The sequence below is a fragment of the Thunnus thynnus genome, chromosome 14, assembly GCF_963924715.1.
Source record: "Thunnus thynnus chromosome 14, fThuThy2.1, whole genome shotgun sequence".
In the NCBI taxonomy this organism is placed as follows: Eukaryota; Metazoa; Chordata; class Actinopteri; order Scombriformes; family Scombridae; genus Thunnus; species Thunnus thynnus.
The window spans coordinates 22,249,496-22,265,993 of NC_089530.1; the positions used below are offsets into that span (position 1 = coordinate 22,249,496).

The window sequence follows — 16,498 nt, forward strand, 5'->3', positions numbered from 1 at the left end:
TCCGGAGCAACAGTCAACAACCCAAAGATAATCAGTTTACGATCATAGAAAACTAAAAAACCTGAAAATATCCGGTATTTTTCCTTTAAAAAAATACTCAAAACGACTCATTGATTATCAAAAATAGTTAGTGATTAATTTCCTGTTATTCAACTGATCGATTACTCGACTAATTGTTGCAGCTTTAGATATAACACCACAAATAAACTGTTTACAGATTTGTTTTATAAAGACAGATGCAGTTGAAACAGTCTGTTGTGATCTTGGTTGACAACTTTACAAGGTATCTTTTCAGGAGACATACAGAGCTTTCCTCCATACACATAAATAGTATTATAGAGTCTTTACATGTTGAACAAAAGCGAGACAGTTTACTGCTCACATTAACTCGACCATGTCTTGGTGATTCTGAGATGATTCAGGTGATCTGTGACGCTCTTGTGTTCAGGAAAATTGGCGAATTTGGCCTCCTTGATCTTGAGCCAGTTCTGGGCTCTGCGCTCAGCGGCGTGGCTGTACTCCTGCTCCGGAGTCATGTACGGACGGCTGATCCAGTACTCGTTCTCGGCCTCGCGCTCAAGGTGGTTCAGCATATTGCGTTTCATCTGCCATGTGATTTGTCGTGGACGCCGATACTTTCCGATCCACTGCTTCCCGGGGATGCCTTTCCGCAGCAGGGCCAGGGTGAGGAACATGGTGGTACTTTATATCTAAAAAGAAAATAAAAACGCACAGGTACAAAAGATTAGTGACTGCTGTGATAACAATAGTACTGTATGTGCCAGAATCAAACTGTAGGTGTTCGATAGAGGTACATACTGTAGACATTTTGAGGTATTTAGTCCTAATTATGTCACTGTAACAACTACAACATCAGCACAGAAGCTTAATAGTATTATTAAAGGCTTGTAAACTGGTCTTTCTAATTATTCAGGCTGATCAGACGTCTGCTAATGTTGAATTACATGAGTTCATCAAACTGTGTGTATGAACAGGAATGAAAAAGGTGCAACAAAACTAACAGGAGAGTAGAGCTGCAACGATTAGTCAATCAACAGAAAATTAATTAGTGACTATTTTGACAATCGAATAATCGTTTTAATTACTTTTTTAAGCAAAAATGCCAAAAATGAGCTGATTTCAGCCTCTCAAATGTGATGATTTGAGGCTTTTCTGAGTCATACGTGATGGTAAACTGAATATCTTTTCAGTTTGGACTGTTGATTAGACAAAACATGACATTTGAAGACATCACCATGAGCTCTAAGATATTAACAGGCATTTTTCACTATTTGTATTATTTTACAGACAAAGCAATTATTCATTAGTTTCAGCCCTACAGGAGATTAATGGAGTAGTCTATGCACACCCACACAGCTCTGAGAAGAGGTCTTATCAGTCACTGTAAGTGAAAACACCTGTGTGGGTGCATCATCAGTGTGGAGGCACTTTAAGAAATCACCATGCCATTAAATTCTTTTTTTACAAAAATAAAATTAAGCCATTTAGAGAGACAATTAAATGGAAATAAAGACAATCCTTTAGCTTGATTTTTGTGGCGATGGGACTTGTCATTCTGAACAGGAAACTTCTAGTTTTACCATTGTATTGTACCATTGTACCTTGACATTCACTCTTACATACTGTATTACACTGTGATTAGTGTGCATGTACTGTTTACTACAACCAGAGAGGAATTTGTCCTCTCTGTTAAGCTGCAGGTCATGAGTCTGGCCTCCTTCAGCTCACTTGAGGGTGAAATGCTTGCAACACGTCAGATAAGAGACATCATATAAAATAATAAAAAACCTGCTGAGAATCAAATGAGAAGAAAGAAAGAAAGAAAAAAACCTGGAAACCGTTTATCCCAGATAATACTTCATGAGGTTGTGCACTGACCTTTAGGGAACTGATTGAGTAGGTTACTAATTAGTGAACTGTGGCACATCAAAGAGTCATGGCTTGTGAGAATTTTACAGCAGTGCATGACAATGACATCACATTACAACTTCAGGTAGGTTATTGTGTAAAAAGTCAAAAATGTGACATCATGTTTAATAGCTGTAACAACTGTTAAATTTTTACATGTTATATGGAAAAAACGGGTGCTGCTACTGTCAGTACCTGACAATGTAGTATAATGCCCTGTATATTTGTTTACTAACATTTATTCTATTCTCTTTTTTATCATCGCTCTGCATGCTGATAAATGTTATCAATAACTTTGTCATTTTAAATCTTATATTCTTTTTTTAAGGGTGACTTTTTAACGTGTGTCCAGGTACTACAGATGAATATAAATATGAATATATACATACACATATATATGTATATATATAGAAATAGCCTCTTCTCCAACTTTGGCACATTAACAGCAATGTTTATTAATGTTCACTGCCTATGTTAACTAAATAAGTAAATAACATAAAATAATTCTGGGTACATTTGATTTAAGTAGGTTCCTGAGCAAACACTGACAACAATCAGTATTTTAGACCAGACACTTTGGGTGCGATACCCATACTGCCATACTACTTAGTATGCCAGAAAAAGTATGTCAAATGCAGTACACAAAAGTACCAGGATGTGTTACTATATATCCGGTCTCATTTTGCAGAGTGCAAGCCAGCATGCTTTTCTGGCTATTCTGACCCACACTGACAACGACGGAAGCCGCATTGACAGATGAAGTAGTACGTCCTAATTGTATGCATACAACATGCATGTAAGGGCAACTGCAGTTCATACTAAAAGTAAAAAGTAGAAGAATACGCAGAGTTTGACTTGTAATAGCAGGAGAAGCACAGGTAAAGCTGATAACATTGACGTTGGCTCACCTCAATTAAAGTGTCCCAGTAAAACACACCAGTTGAACCATCATACAACCACAATATGTATCAGGACCCTGGACCTGACGCACCTTAATTAATTGCAGCCTATCTCAAATTTATAAGTTTCACCTGTGTTTTACCTGTTATAACATGCCAAAATCTCAGCTGTAAAAAAGGTTTACTGTAAATGTCAGGAGATTGCATGACTTTTAAAAGAAAAGATGCATCACTCACCATAACATCCTTTAAAAGGTCAACAGACTATTAAATTAGTGTTCCCACCCTCTGCTGAATAAAGCTTCGTTTATTTACGTCTCGTAATTCAGTCTCGTTAAGCCCGTATCATGAAAATATGACCTCAATATTAACTTGCAGAGACAGTGCTGCAGTGTGATATTAGCTTAGCTGTAGCCTAACGTTAGGGACCAGGGGCATGCTTCAAATTCACACTTTATACCGACAGAAATACATTTGTTCCTTACCTCACTCTCTAAATATGACAAATCTAGTTCACTTTCCGACGACAAGATGAAAAACGCCCAGATTCAGGCAGTTTGATAAGACGAGGGCCAAAGGAAACGGGGTAAAAATGCGAGAAGTGAAGCGAGGGTATCGTGTCTGGATGGTAACCATAGATTTGCGAAAGTCTCGCGGGATTTGTACGCGTTACTCCTTCATTGTGCGCGTTGTTTGTCATTGTACAAAATAATTGTCTTTTATGGTGTGACAACGCTGCGGTTAAGATCTGGTTAGGTTTAGGCACAAAAAACACTTGGTTAGGGTCAGAGAAACATCATGGTATGGGTTAAAATGATCACTCTCGCGAGATCTGTCGCAAATCTAGGGTTACCATCTGTGTCATTGAACGTATGTCCGGCTTGTTCTACGGTGTGGGAGAAGGCTCAAACTCACAACAAGCGATTTTAATCTGCACGAATTTAATAAGAACCAGAATCTGTTTATGAGCCAAGCAGGCAGCATAAAAATAAAATAGAAGAATAACAATATAACAAGAGTGAGGTAATGCTACTACTACTACTACTACCAGTACAACTACTACTACTAATGATAATAATAATAGTAATAATGAAATAATAAAATGAACAAAGTAGTATTAAAATTAATTGAAAATTTTAAGTTTAAAATCTATTTTACAGAATGGAATAACAATAGTTTTGAAATGGGATATAAAGAAGATGAAATATTGACTGTACAAAGGAGATATGGACTGTGCTGCAGACCAAAAAATGGGGTCAAGTGCAAAAATTAAATGTGACATGTGCAATAAATAATTAAATTATGTAACACTGGAGGTTGGTACAATGTAAAGTCCAGTGAAAGTGACCTGCTGGTGAAGGTTTTTATGGATGGTTGTTTGAGTTCTGCCACAAATATGGCACAATTATATAACTGAATAACATTACAACTTATTGACATAATTGTGATTCTTTTCACTTTTATTGTTCATTTTTGTCTTGTAAGTCCATTTATTTAGTATCTTGTTTCACATCCCACAGTTATGGATGTTTATGAGTTAGGCTACATAAACACTTATTTCTCCCTGCCTCCTGCCTCCAGGCCCCTCCCCCTCAGGGCAGATAAGGTGGCTTGTTTTGAAGAACATTTCCTCATTTCCCCCAGATTGTCCCCAGCTGATTTCCCTCTGCACACAGTCAAAATGTTTTTCTTCGCAATGTTTTCAGCAACCACCTGGACTTTACTGGCTCTCTTTTTCGCCTTGTTACTGCTGTGAGTAATTTCTGTACCTTTTTCTGCAACTTGCAGGCATTTTTATGGCTGATCTGCAATCTTACCATGGTGATTGTTTGTCAATCTGTTGTTATGTAATGATCCCTGCTTGTGTAACAATTCTTTCTTATTATAATGTAGGTATGGCATTTGGCCATATAGTTTTTTTAAAAAGCTGGGAATCTCCGGACCAAGGCCTTTGCCTTTTGTTGGAACACTGATGTACTTCAGAAAGGTGACACAAACACACACACACATATATACACATACACAAACACAAATCTTAGTTGACTGATTTGACAATAAGAATTAGATTTGAGGTCTTTATAATGTTCTCATTGTGTGTAAATTTGATTATAATAAAAGCTTTTTTACTCTTTTAGACCATGAACAGTGGTGGAAGAAATACTTAGATTCTTTACTTAAGTAAAAATACCAATGCAACAATGTACAAATACTCCATTACAAGGAAAAGTCCTGCACGAAAAATCCTACGCAAGCTAAAAGTACATAAGTATTAGCAGCTTGATGTAGTTAAAGTATTGCAATAAAAGTAGTGGTTTGGTCTCTCTGACTGATATATTATTATATATGACATCATTAGATTATTAATACTGAAGCGTCAGTGTGTAAGCAGCATGTTGCTGTTGTAGCTGCTGGAGGTGGAGCTAGTTTCAACTACTTTATATACATTTAGCTAGTTTAGTCCAGTGGTTCCCAACCTAGGGGTCAGGCCCCTCCAAAGGGTCACCAGATAAATCTAAGGGATCGTGAGATGTTTAATGGGAGAGGAAAGAAGAAAAAACAAAGTTCTGATACACAAATCTGTTTTCAGGTTTAGGACTTTTTCTCTAATCTTTGATTTCTGGTGAAATATTGGATCATTTGAACATTTATTGAAATGAAACCATGTGAGAAGTTTAGAAGGAAAAATCACTATTTGGTGGAGCTGTTAACAACTCATAGACATCTGAAATGTGACCTCGACTACACACTGCTTTTTGTATGACGTCAAAAGTCAAAAAGGTTGGAAAAACACAGGCTTCATCTTCAACAATATGTTGTGTTTTAAAAGCTTGTTCTATTATTCATTGTGTCAAATCTTCATCTGAAAAGTGACTAAAGCTGTCGAATAAATGTAGTGGAGTATAAAGTAGCAAGTAGCATAAAATATAAATACTCAAGTAAAATACAAGTACCTTAAAATTGTACTTAAGTATAGTATTTCAATAAATGTACTTTGTTTTTTTCCACCACTGACTATGGGACACAGCAGTGCTTGGCAGTTATCGCTTGCCTTATCAATGTACATTTAATGAGTTTACTCGTACCTGTTGGAGCCTCTGTAGCCCTTTAACCTTTTCACCCTTAAATTCATGTTCCTGCTTTTAGGGATTGCTTCCCTTTGACCGAGAGTGCCAAGCCAAGTATGGAGATGTCTGGGGGTGAGTTGTGTACAGATATATGTATATATGTATATATGTATATATATATGTATGTGTGTGTGTGTGTATATATATATATATATTGGACTTGGACTTTGGCTTTTCCAGTAGTGGTACCATCAGGTTCACATTTGTGTTCTTTATTGAAATGTCTCAAGACGTATTGGATGGATTGCTGTGGAATTTTTGGTTGAGACATTCATGATGAATTTTAAATATTTTGGTGACTCCCTGACTTTTTATCTAGTGCTGTCATCAGGTCAACATTTCAATTTGTCCAGTGTTTTGATTTATGAATAAATAACTGCAAAGCTGCACTGTGTGCTTAGTGCTAATTAGAAAACACCTTACACTAAGATGGTGAACATGGTAAACATTAATATTATAACAGCTAGCATGAATGTAGGCTTTTTTCCAGTAGTTTTGGTCAAGTTCCTATTCATACACTCAGACACACAGAAGCTGGGCATTTCAGCCATTTATGCATTATTTCTAATTTGATTGCTAACTAGTTTTCACATGCTCTCAAATTTTGTGGATTTTCCACCAAATTAGTTTTTCAAATTAGCTGAGCTACTCACATTTGCCTGTAGCAAACTGCAGAAGTGCCCCCTGGGGTACCTGTAACCATGGTTGGGAATCACTGAGCTAGTGCAAGCATAAATAAACTTGTGTACCTGTATCCTAATATATGACGGGGACATAATAATGTACATAATTATAAGGATAACCAGTGTTTATTGTGAAAGGATATTCTGCCACAGAAGAATAAAGACATTTCTTTCCCTGTAGGAAATGGCTAAAATGTAGAACAATACATATTTAATCCTGTATTTAAGCTCATGTGGATGTTTTATAATGTTTTCATGTTTAATCAATAGCCCATACTTCATACTGTGATGTTGTGTTTTTGTGCAGGTTGTTTGACGCACGATCACCAGTTATAATGGTGTCAGACCCTGAGATTATTAAAACTGTGATGCTGAAGGAGTGCTACACTGTGTTTACCAACCGCAGGGTAAGAGACTCATCTTGTTGCTGGTATTCGTGTATTCATCATATCATGTTTAATGACCTGATAACATTTGCAGTGAGTTTCTATTTCATTATGTATTTGTATTTGTTGTTTATCACATTGCAACTCTGGGAAGTCCATGCAGCACTCTGCAAGTAAGTTGGGGAAAGTTTACAGTTGGCCAACACAGGGTCCTTTTTTCTTTGCAATTACAAAAGTGGCGAGACACTTTGGAATCACTTCTTTATATTTTACTTCTTTAAATTAGCAGCAAATGACTGTGTATGTTTTTAGACTGATGTGGTTATGTGAACCATATTGTGTCCACCCTATCAGGCCGAGGACTATTTCATAATTTTAATTCATATCTCAATCTTGTTTTGCTGAACCATAAGGTACGGAAGGCAATTAAGCTCATCTCAGCTTGGATTTGTAGCTACATCCTGTAGTTCACAGTTGGAGATTTATGGTCAAGGATTACACCAGACTGTACACACAGTTTCTGAGACAGCTGGAAAAAAACAAGATACACTTTTCTCTGTTTTGTAAACGACATAGGGAAATGAAACATGCTGAATTAGGGAAGTAAGATTCTAATCTGTGGTTTTAGTAAAATGTACGAACTAGTACATAAGCATAATTTAGGAACAACTGACAGGTAATGCAAAATATTTAGTGTTTATTTAACACGTCGTGAAGTGTGGGACTGTTGCCTGTGTAGCTCAGGGCAGAACAGAAGCTGCATTATATGGAAAACATCATTTATGAGCGCCTGAATACTTACACTTGCAAATAACCATGGTGCATATTCAACATGGCTATGACACCAGGACCATTGTGTGTTCATGTGAAGTCCCTCCAGTAATACTGCAGCCAGAAGCTTTATTTCTTATACTGGTGCTACACTGTGGAACAGCTTACATAAAAAAGTTGACAGAGACAAAAGGGACTTTATTCAGGGTAGTTTCACTGAGAACCAAGCTCTCTTTTGTAGGAATAAAAAATCTGAGAGTTGATAGTTTGACATTTTGGGAAATGACAGTTCATCATTTCACAGGGCTTCATTTGCCAAACTATTTCTCGCCTCTGAACAGTTGCTAGGCAACCAGCAAGACTCCAAAAAGTCACTTGTCCAGTCTTTGTGTTAAAGGATAGGTTGACAGTTTTTCATGTCTGTCTTAAAACAACAGTCAGGTGCCCAAATGAACAGTGAAAGAGGTTTTGCTCACTGATCATTCCTACTGTTCATACTGGCTATTAAAAGATCCCCTTCAAACGAACTTTCCATGTAAGTGATGTGGGATAAAATCCACAATGTGTCCACACAGTCATTTTGTGTGTGCAAAAATGCATTTAAAAGTTTATCTGAAGCTTATATGAGGCTTCAGCAGTCTGAGTTATATCAAGTAGATATTTGGCACATTTACAGTCTTTTTAGCATCAAATTCCCTCTTTGTGTTTCCTCGGACAGTGTTTCCCTGTTGAGCTGCGGTGGAAGTATAGTAATAAAAAGAGGGACTTTGGCACTTAAAAGACTGTAATGTTGAAAGATATCTACTTGATTTGACTAATTTGGACGCTGAACCTTCATATTAACTTCAGATAAACTTTTAAATACATGTTTGCACAGAAGGAGGACTGTGGATTTTGACCCCCATTACTTACAGTGTAAGTCCATTAGGAAGTGTTATGACCTGGCTCAAGAGGCCAAAACATAAAATTATATATTCATATCATTTTATGTTGGAAATACTGTATGTGTTCTCAATATGTTATCCCTTTGGTTTGGTGTGTCCTGTAGGTACATAAATATTCAAATCAAATAAAGAAAATTGCATGATGATTCAGCTCTGAGCCAGAAAACACTCTTATTGTCAGTTAAAAATTAGTTGTGTGATCTGAGTAGAAGAAATGTCGGAGGAAGCAAATTGAACAAGAATCAAGTTTCTTCTAAACTGTACTCATGTTCACAGGATAATGCAGTGGAAGGACCTCTGGATGATGCAATTACAACAGTTAAAGATGAAAGATGGAAAAGAATTCGGAGCACTTTATCACCGTGCTTCACCAGTGGAAGACTGAAACAGGTTGGTAGCATATCTGAGCGCATTAACCACCACATAGACCAATTGAAAGAAGGTGCAAAGGTAAATATGTACAGTACATTATCAACATCACACAACAACTCTTTTTTGAAGGTGTTTCCCATTGTGGCTCGCTATGCAGACCGACTCATTGAAGGTCTTGGACAAAGAAATCTGGATGAAGCCATCGATATCAAACAGTATGAAGTTATTTTGTTTATATGCCAGTACAAGATTACATTGTTTCTCATAAAAAATAAATGAATATGGCATCAAGTATCCCTGTGATTTTTTTAAAAGAAAACCACCTCTCTGTTTTTTCTGCTGTAGATTCGTGGCACCTTACAGCTTGGACGTCATCACAAGTGCATCCTTCAGTGTTGAAGCAGACTCCATCAACAATCCAGATGACCCCCTTATTGTTCATCTCAAGAAGATTCTTAACTTCCGTTTTTTAGTTATCCTTATAATAAGTATGTATTGTCAACTCTGTTATAGGTCAAGATCATGTAAACATGAGAACCTTATTATCACTAGTCTGTACATTTTGGTTGACAACACTTTGGTCTCCTTTCAGTGATGTTTCCCTTTGGTTCACGTCTGTGTAAGTTTCTGGGTATTGAATTCATGCCCAGACACAGTGTGGATTATTTCTACAACGTCATTAAGAGCTTTAAAGATCAGCATCACTCAGATGAATCTGTAAGTATTTCATCTGTACCAAGTGAAAGGAAAAGTTGTAGAGAATTAAAGGAATAGTTTGACATTTTGGGAAATACGCATAAAGCTACAGCCAGCAGCTGGTTAGCTTAGTTTAGGACAAAGACTGGAATCGGGGGGAAACAGCTAACCTGACTTTGTCTTACAGTAACAAGATCAATCTCTAAAGCTCTTTTTTTGTTTAATCTGTACAAAAAATTAAGTGTAAAAATGAAAAGCTGTGGTTTTACAATGGGTTATGTGTGTAGTCGCACTATTTCTTGGTCAGGCGCAGTTTATTTCCATCAGATTCTGTGACCCAATTAGGCATTTCAGCATAGCATACAAAAGTAATCCCTCTCAGTCATCACTTATGACCCACTAGAAGTATGAGACCCTGCCCTCTGCCTGTATTTTCTTATCATTTTGCTGTGTTTGGGAGGTCTGTGGGCATCAACCTTTGGGCAGGGGGTGTGTAGCCTCCATCCAATAACGGCATGCAGGGTGTGAGGTTGAGACTCATAGTGTAGTGACCAGGTTACATCGCCGTCTCTCTCCTCTGCTCTCTGTTGGTATCATGGATGTATGAAGAGAGCAGGTGCCTGTGTCTGTCTGACCGAGAGCAGGGGTGAGCTTCACACACACACACACACACACACACACACACACACACACGCACAGAGCAGAGAGGCCACAGCAGACAGGATAAAACATGCGGTTCGGCTGCATTCCCACCAAATCTGGCAATGCATCTCCTTCCCACAGGGTTGTGCGAAGTGGTAGGTGTGTTTATTTGTGCTTTAGAACGTAACCGTTGTAACCATAACCGCTCCCTCTCTTCATTCACTCTCTAGCTCGCTTCACCACTGCTGCTCTCTCTCTCCCTCGCTCTGGTGTCGTTGAGCTCGGGAGGAGGGGCCAACTTTGAACGGTGTGTTTACAAACACCAACCGACAAATCCTGCATAGTATACCTTTAATCATACTTTCACACACATACTTTATTTTTGATAGCAGCTGTTACTGAGAAGGTGCCTCTATGGTATTTTGATAAGTGCACACATTTTGCTAGCTGTGATAAAGTAGCAGAAACTGTAGTGTAAAGGTCTGTATGTTTAGCCCTAACACCACTCTGGTCCATATCTAGTCGACTCTTTTATGTAAATATAAATCCTCTAATGATGTTGATTTCAATACACCGAAATCACAGCTATCAAAGTTTGTGACCCTATCTAAACACTATAAAGGCACCATGTTTGCTAACAGCTCTTATAATAAAGTATCTGATAAAGTATGATTGCAGTGGAGATAAAGTTTAGCTTAAATTCACAGAATTTTGTGTAACACCAGCCAAGAAACAGTCCAACACATTAACCTGCTGTAAACCACTTCTTGTGTTTACAGTTTCGTTTTTGAAATGGATTAAACAAACAAGATATAACGTGTTAATTAGTGATATTTAGAGGTGCAAGTAGGCAGATTTTTTTTAAATCTTTGGACAAAGCCAGGGGCTAATTGTTTCCCCCTTCTATCAGTCTTTATAAGCTAACCATCCTCTAGCTTTACAAATATATTTGCTAACTTTTTTTTCTGCCGTTCTCTTATTAAAATAATTACCACCCACATTTTAAATTAATATGTTTTGCAGCAGTTTCTTTTCCATTTGTGTCCAATGTTGAATGTTCTCTGTGCTGCTGTAGGTTCGAGCAGACTTCCTGCAGGTGATGATTCAGAATGAGATACCAGAGATAAAGGATGGACAAGAACAGCCAAGTAAAGGTACGGTCGCATCACAGTTCTTTACCATTCATAATAGTCTGTAGGACACAAACAATCGACTGTGTCACTGTTTTCAAGTTACATTCAATTTCTTCATCTTTTATCAAGTCAAATCAATTCTTGTACAAAGTCAACCGAAGAAAGATAGTTTTCCTCACAAAATTGTTCAATTTGTAAAAAATAATTTAAATTATTATTATTATTATTATTGAAAAGAATTTCTATTTGTTTCAACTTAAACATGATAAATGATATGTCTACTTTACACCATGAAGGGTAACAAATTTGAAACTTGCCTACTGATCATTAAAGGGAAAATTCACCCCAAAATCAAAAATACATATTTTTCCTCTTACCTGTAGCGCTATTTATCCATCTAGATCATTTTGGTGTGAGTTGCCGAGTTTTGGAGATATAGGCCATAGAGGTGTCTGCTTTCTCTCAAATCCAATGGAACTGGATGGCGCTCAGCTTGTGGTGCTCAAAGCGCCAAAATACATTTGAAAAAGTCAAAAGCAAATGTCTGTTTCCAGAAATCATAACCCAGTTACTCAAGATAATCCACAGACCTTGTTGTGAGCAGTTTCATGTAGGAACTGTTTTCTAAGAGACCTGTATAAAACTAACACCAGGATAAACCCAGATCACACATCACATATACTTGTAATATGAGTTTGACATATTTTATATTATATAAAATATATATTATATCCCCTCAAAGAGAGATTCAAAGTTATGATTTAACTTGCTTTATGAAATATTACTATCCATCATTCATATTTGTGCATATCACAACCTCCCTTTTGGCTAATATGACGCTGCACTACGATTTTTAAAACTGAAAACAGTTAGAGTCAGCCTTCATCTCTTTTAATTATAATATCTTAAAAGTGCACTGTATGTGTTTGACGTGCTCGAGATAAATTTCAAAATGTCTTAACTTGTGAAAGTAGTTTTCTAGCTGTTGATATGTTTGGTAACTCATTTTTTTGTAGGCTTGACTGAACACGAGATCCTTTCCCAGGCCTTCATTTTCATCTTTGGCGGCTACGAGACCACCAGCGTCACTCTCACTTACATCCTTTATAATCTGGCAACCAATCCTGATGCAATGCAGACCTTGCACGAAGAAATTGACGCCAACCTACCGAGAGATGTACAGTAATTCTGCATGTCATGTGTTGCCATTTGTGTTATTTTCTGTGGTCCTGAAGTGAAATAGAGAAAATTGTGATTAAATAGTTTCTGTTTAAGTTTATGTTTGATAGCTCTCTTACTTTTCGACCGTAGGCTCCTGTTACATATGAGAGTCTGGTCGGTCTACAGTACCTGGACCAGGTTGTTTCTGAGTCGCAGCGCTTGATTCCCACCGCACCTCGGCTCGAGAGGATGTGCAAAAAAACTGTCCAGATCAATGGCCTCACCATCCCTGAAGGAACCCTGGTTGGGATCCCTGTGTCCATGCTTCACAGGGACCCACGCTTTTGGAGTTCCCCTGAGCTTTTCAGACCTGAGAGGTAACTGCACTCTGCATGTAGGTTTTATTCTTTATATTAACGACGTAAAATGAAAATGTTTATATGTTCTCAAATGTTGAATTACTGCAGAAGAAAATAACTTGAGTTTGATACGTTTTTCTTAAATGTTCCAATTTTGGTTTGTTCACTACTGTGTCCAATTAGGGATGACTGATATTGGCGTTAATTAGGAGCAGCGTCACACACACACACACACACACAGACACACACACACACACACACACACACACATTTTAAGGACAGGTTCACCATTTCAACAGTCCAAATGAACAGTGAAAGAGGTTTTCCTCGCTGTAATCATTCCTCCTGTTCATACTGGCTATTAAAACATCCGCTTCAAATAAACATTCAACATGGAGCCAAAATCCACAGTGTTGCCACACAGTCATTTTTTGCAAAAATGCATTTAAAAGTTTATCTGAAGCTTATATGGGGTCAAGCAGCCTGAGTTAATCATATCAAGTGGATATTTGCCACATTTACAGTCTTTTTCGCATCAAATTCCCTCTTTGTGTTTCCTCAGACAGTGTTTCCCTGTTGAGCTGTGGTGGAAGTATAGTAACAAAAAGAGGGACTTTGGCACTAAAAAGACTGTAATGTTGAAAGATATCTATTCGATTTGACTCATTTCGACAGCTGAGGATTCATATGAGCTTGCAAAGAAGAGGACTGTGGATTTTGTCCCTCATCACTTACAGTGTAAGTTCATTATGAAGGGAGGAATCATTATGGCAAGAAAAAAACAATTTCAATGTTCATTTGCGCGCCTGAGGGGGACATGAATGTCTGAACCACATTTCATGGCAATCCTTCCAACAGTTGTTGAGACATGTCACTCAAAACCACAAACATCATCCTGTGGAATATCTTAACCTCTAGTTGATGGATTGGAACATCTGGTGAGGTTAAGTGACAATTTGTTAAGGAAGACACCTGTTGGTGGTGATGTACAACCTACAACACTGTTTTCACATTCATCTACTGAAGGGGGAAAGTTTCTCAGTGCCAACCTTAAATCGGAGTTTGTATGTCTACTATAATATGTCCACTATACAACTTATGTAAATGTGAACGTAAAAACTTGAAACTTTCAGTAAAGACATCTGGATTTTTCAAAGAGGGAGAAGAATGTAAGGATGTAATTTGATCAGAAATTAGTACAGATTCAACTAAATGTGCAGCCCTGACACCAATACCTCTGTACCTGACTTAATATACCACATGAAATAATACTTTATGGGATGATGATGGTTTTTACTGACACAAACTACTCTCCCAGTGGTGACTTCATGATCCGTCTGTATGTGCAGGTTCAGTAAAGACAGTGGGGAGGAGGTGAACCCGTACGTGTACATGCCGTTTGGGGTCGGTCCTCGTAACTGCATTGGGATGCGCTACGCTCTCCTCACAGTGAAGATGGTTATAGTCCGTCTCCTGCAGAGTTACACCTTGGAAACATGCAAAGACACCATGGTAAGACTTACACTCGACCCACAGTAACACACACTTTCACATGCATGCAGATTGTCATACTACTCTGTTTTTTTTACATTCATTTCTTTCTTTAGATTCCCTTGGAGTTGGATTGGAAGTCCCAGCCCATGAAGCCGATAAAACTGCAGGTTGTTCCCAGAGAGCAGAAAAGCAAAGATCTCTAAATATAGGTTGCTTCTGAATTCCTATCAAAGTCACTATTTTGTATTTGTTTGTTTTTAACATGTGACTAACAGAATGACATTTAAAGTTTCTACCCTGAAACTAATTTTCACCTTCAGCATCTAATTTTTCTCACAGTGCTGCTAATCAAGATGTATTTTATTCACCTTTCTGCTTTTCTGTAAATTATCTTCAATGTTTGAATTTATTGTAATGTTTATAAAAACAAAAGCACGCACAAAATTCCTTTTCTTATTGACTCACACTGAGAATCTTTTATAACAAAACTATATAATGATATGTTGACTAGCATAAACTGATCCTAACACCCATTTTATTGTCTCATTTTGCATTATTTTGCTTTTCTAGCACCATACCAGTCATTTTTTACATTGTCAGCATTGTGGATTTTGTCATTTCTTATATTTAACTGTATACAAGCTTTATGATCTAATATTATTTTATCCAGATAAGCAAATACCACTATATGTTTCAGAAATATCACAACTAACCAAGAGCCGGGTTCTGCTTGAGGTTTCTACCTGTTAAAGGGGAGTTTTTCCTTACCACTGTTGCCAAGTGCTTACTCATGGGGGAATTGTTGGGTCTCTGTAAATTAAAGAGTCTTGACCTGCTCTATGTGAAAAGTGCCTTGAGATGACTTTTGTTGTGATTTGGCGCTATATAAATAAAAATTAATTGATTGATTGATTGATTGAACTATGACGCACCTTCATCAATTGCAGCCTATCTCAAATTTATTAGTTTCACCTGTGTTTTACCTGTTATAACATGCCAAAATCTCAGCTGTAAAAAAGGTCTACTGTAAATGTCAGGAGATTGCATGAGTTTTAAAAAGAAAAGATGCATCAACCAGCACAACATCCTTTAAAATGTCAACAGACGATTAAATTAGTGTTCCCACCCTCTGCTGAATAAAGCTTCGTTTATTTACGTGAAGTCTCGTTACACCCGTATCATGAAAATATGACCTCAATATTAACTTGCAGAGACAGTGCTGCAGTGTGATGTTAGCTTAGCTGTAGCCTAACGTTAGGGACCAGGGGCATGCTTCAAATTCACACTTTATACCGACAGAAATACATTTGTTCCTTACCTCACTCTCTAAATATGACAAATCTAGTTCACTTTCCGACGACAAGATGAAAAAACGCCCAGATTCAGGCAGTTTGATAAGACGAGGGCCAAAGGAAACGGGGTAAAAATGCGAGAAGTGAAGCGAGGGTATCGTGTCTGGATGGTAACCATAGATTTGCGAAAGTCTCGCGAGATTTGTACGAGTTGCTCCTTCATTGTGCGCGTTGTTTGTCATTGTACAAAATAATTGTGTTTCATGGTGTAACAACGGCTGCGGTTAAGATCTGGTTAGGTTTAGGAACAAAAAAAACACTTGGTTAGGGTCAGAGAAACATCATGGTTTGGGTTAATATGATCACTCTCGCGAGATCTGAAGAATAACAATATAACAAGAGTAAGGTAATGCTACTACTGCTACTACTACTACCAGTACAACAACTACTACTACTACTAATAATAATAGTAATAATGAAATAATAAAATGAACAAAATAGTATTAAAATTAATTGAAAATTTTAAGTTTAAAATCTATTTTACAGAATGGAATAACAATAGTTTTGAAGTGGGATATAAAGAAGATGAAATATTGACTGTACAAAGGAGAT

General features: G+C 37.4%; 2 protein-coding genes across 3 annotated transcripts; one reads left to right on the forward strand and one right to left on the reverse strand.

Moving 5' to 3' along the window:
• Positions 1–205: 205 nt before the first annotated feature.
• mrpl57 (mitochondrial ribosomal protein L57) lies at positions 206–16,059 on the reverse strand. 2 transcript variants are annotated; one of them, XM_067610603.1, is made up of 2 exons: positions 15,913–16,059; positions 206–710 (listed from the first exon to the last, which is right to left on the reverse strand). In XM_067610603.1, exon 2 carries the CDS (start codon positions 693–695, stop codon positions 384–386), a length of 312 nt encoding a protein of 103 aa, XP_067466704.1. In that variant the 5' UTR covers positions 696–710; positions 15,913–16,059; the 3' UTR covers positions 206–383. The 2 variants fall into 2 exon arrangements, with proteins under 2 accessions (XP_067466704.1, XP_067466703.1); XM_067610602.1 differs by lacking the exon at positions 15,913–16,059 and adding an exon at positions 3,314–3,496.
• Positions 4,441–15,510, forward strand: LOC137197276 (cytochrome P450 3A30-like). The gene is made up of 13 exons (XM_067610597.1): positions 4,441–4,580; positions 4,722–4,815; positions 5,973–6,025; positions 6,944–7,043; positions 9,014–9,127; positions 9,239–9,324; positions 9,455–9,597; positions 9,702–9,826; positions 11,523–11,601; positions 12,597–12,757; positions 12,892–13,118; positions 14,450–14,612; positions 14,708–15,510. Exons 1-13 carry the CDS (start codon positions 4,510–4,512, stop codon positions 14,795–14,797), a joined length of 1,506 nt encoding a protein of 501 aa, XP_067466698.1. The 5' UTR covers positions 4,441–4,509; the 3' UTR covers positions 14,798–15,510.
• Positions 16,060–16,498: the final 439 nt, after the last annotated feature.

Bases quoted from the DNA above. Each gene is read 5' to 3' on its own strand.
- LOC137197276 (XM_067610597.1), top strand. From the start codon at position 4,510: ATGTTTTTCTTCGCAATGTTTTCAGCAACCACCTGGACTTTACTGGCT. The intron at 4,816-5,972 runs GTGACACAAACA...TCCTGCTTTTAG, and splicing joins CACTGATGTACTTCAGAAAG to GGATTGCTTCCCTTTGACCG. The intron at 14,613-14,707 runs GTAAGACTTACA...TTCTTTCTTTAG, and splicing joins AAACATGCAAAGACACCATG to ATTCCCTTGGAGTTGGATTG.
- mrpl57 (XM_067610603.1), bottom strand. From the start codon at position 695: ATGTTCCTCACCCTGGCCCTGCTGCGGAAAGGCATCCCCGGGAAGCAG.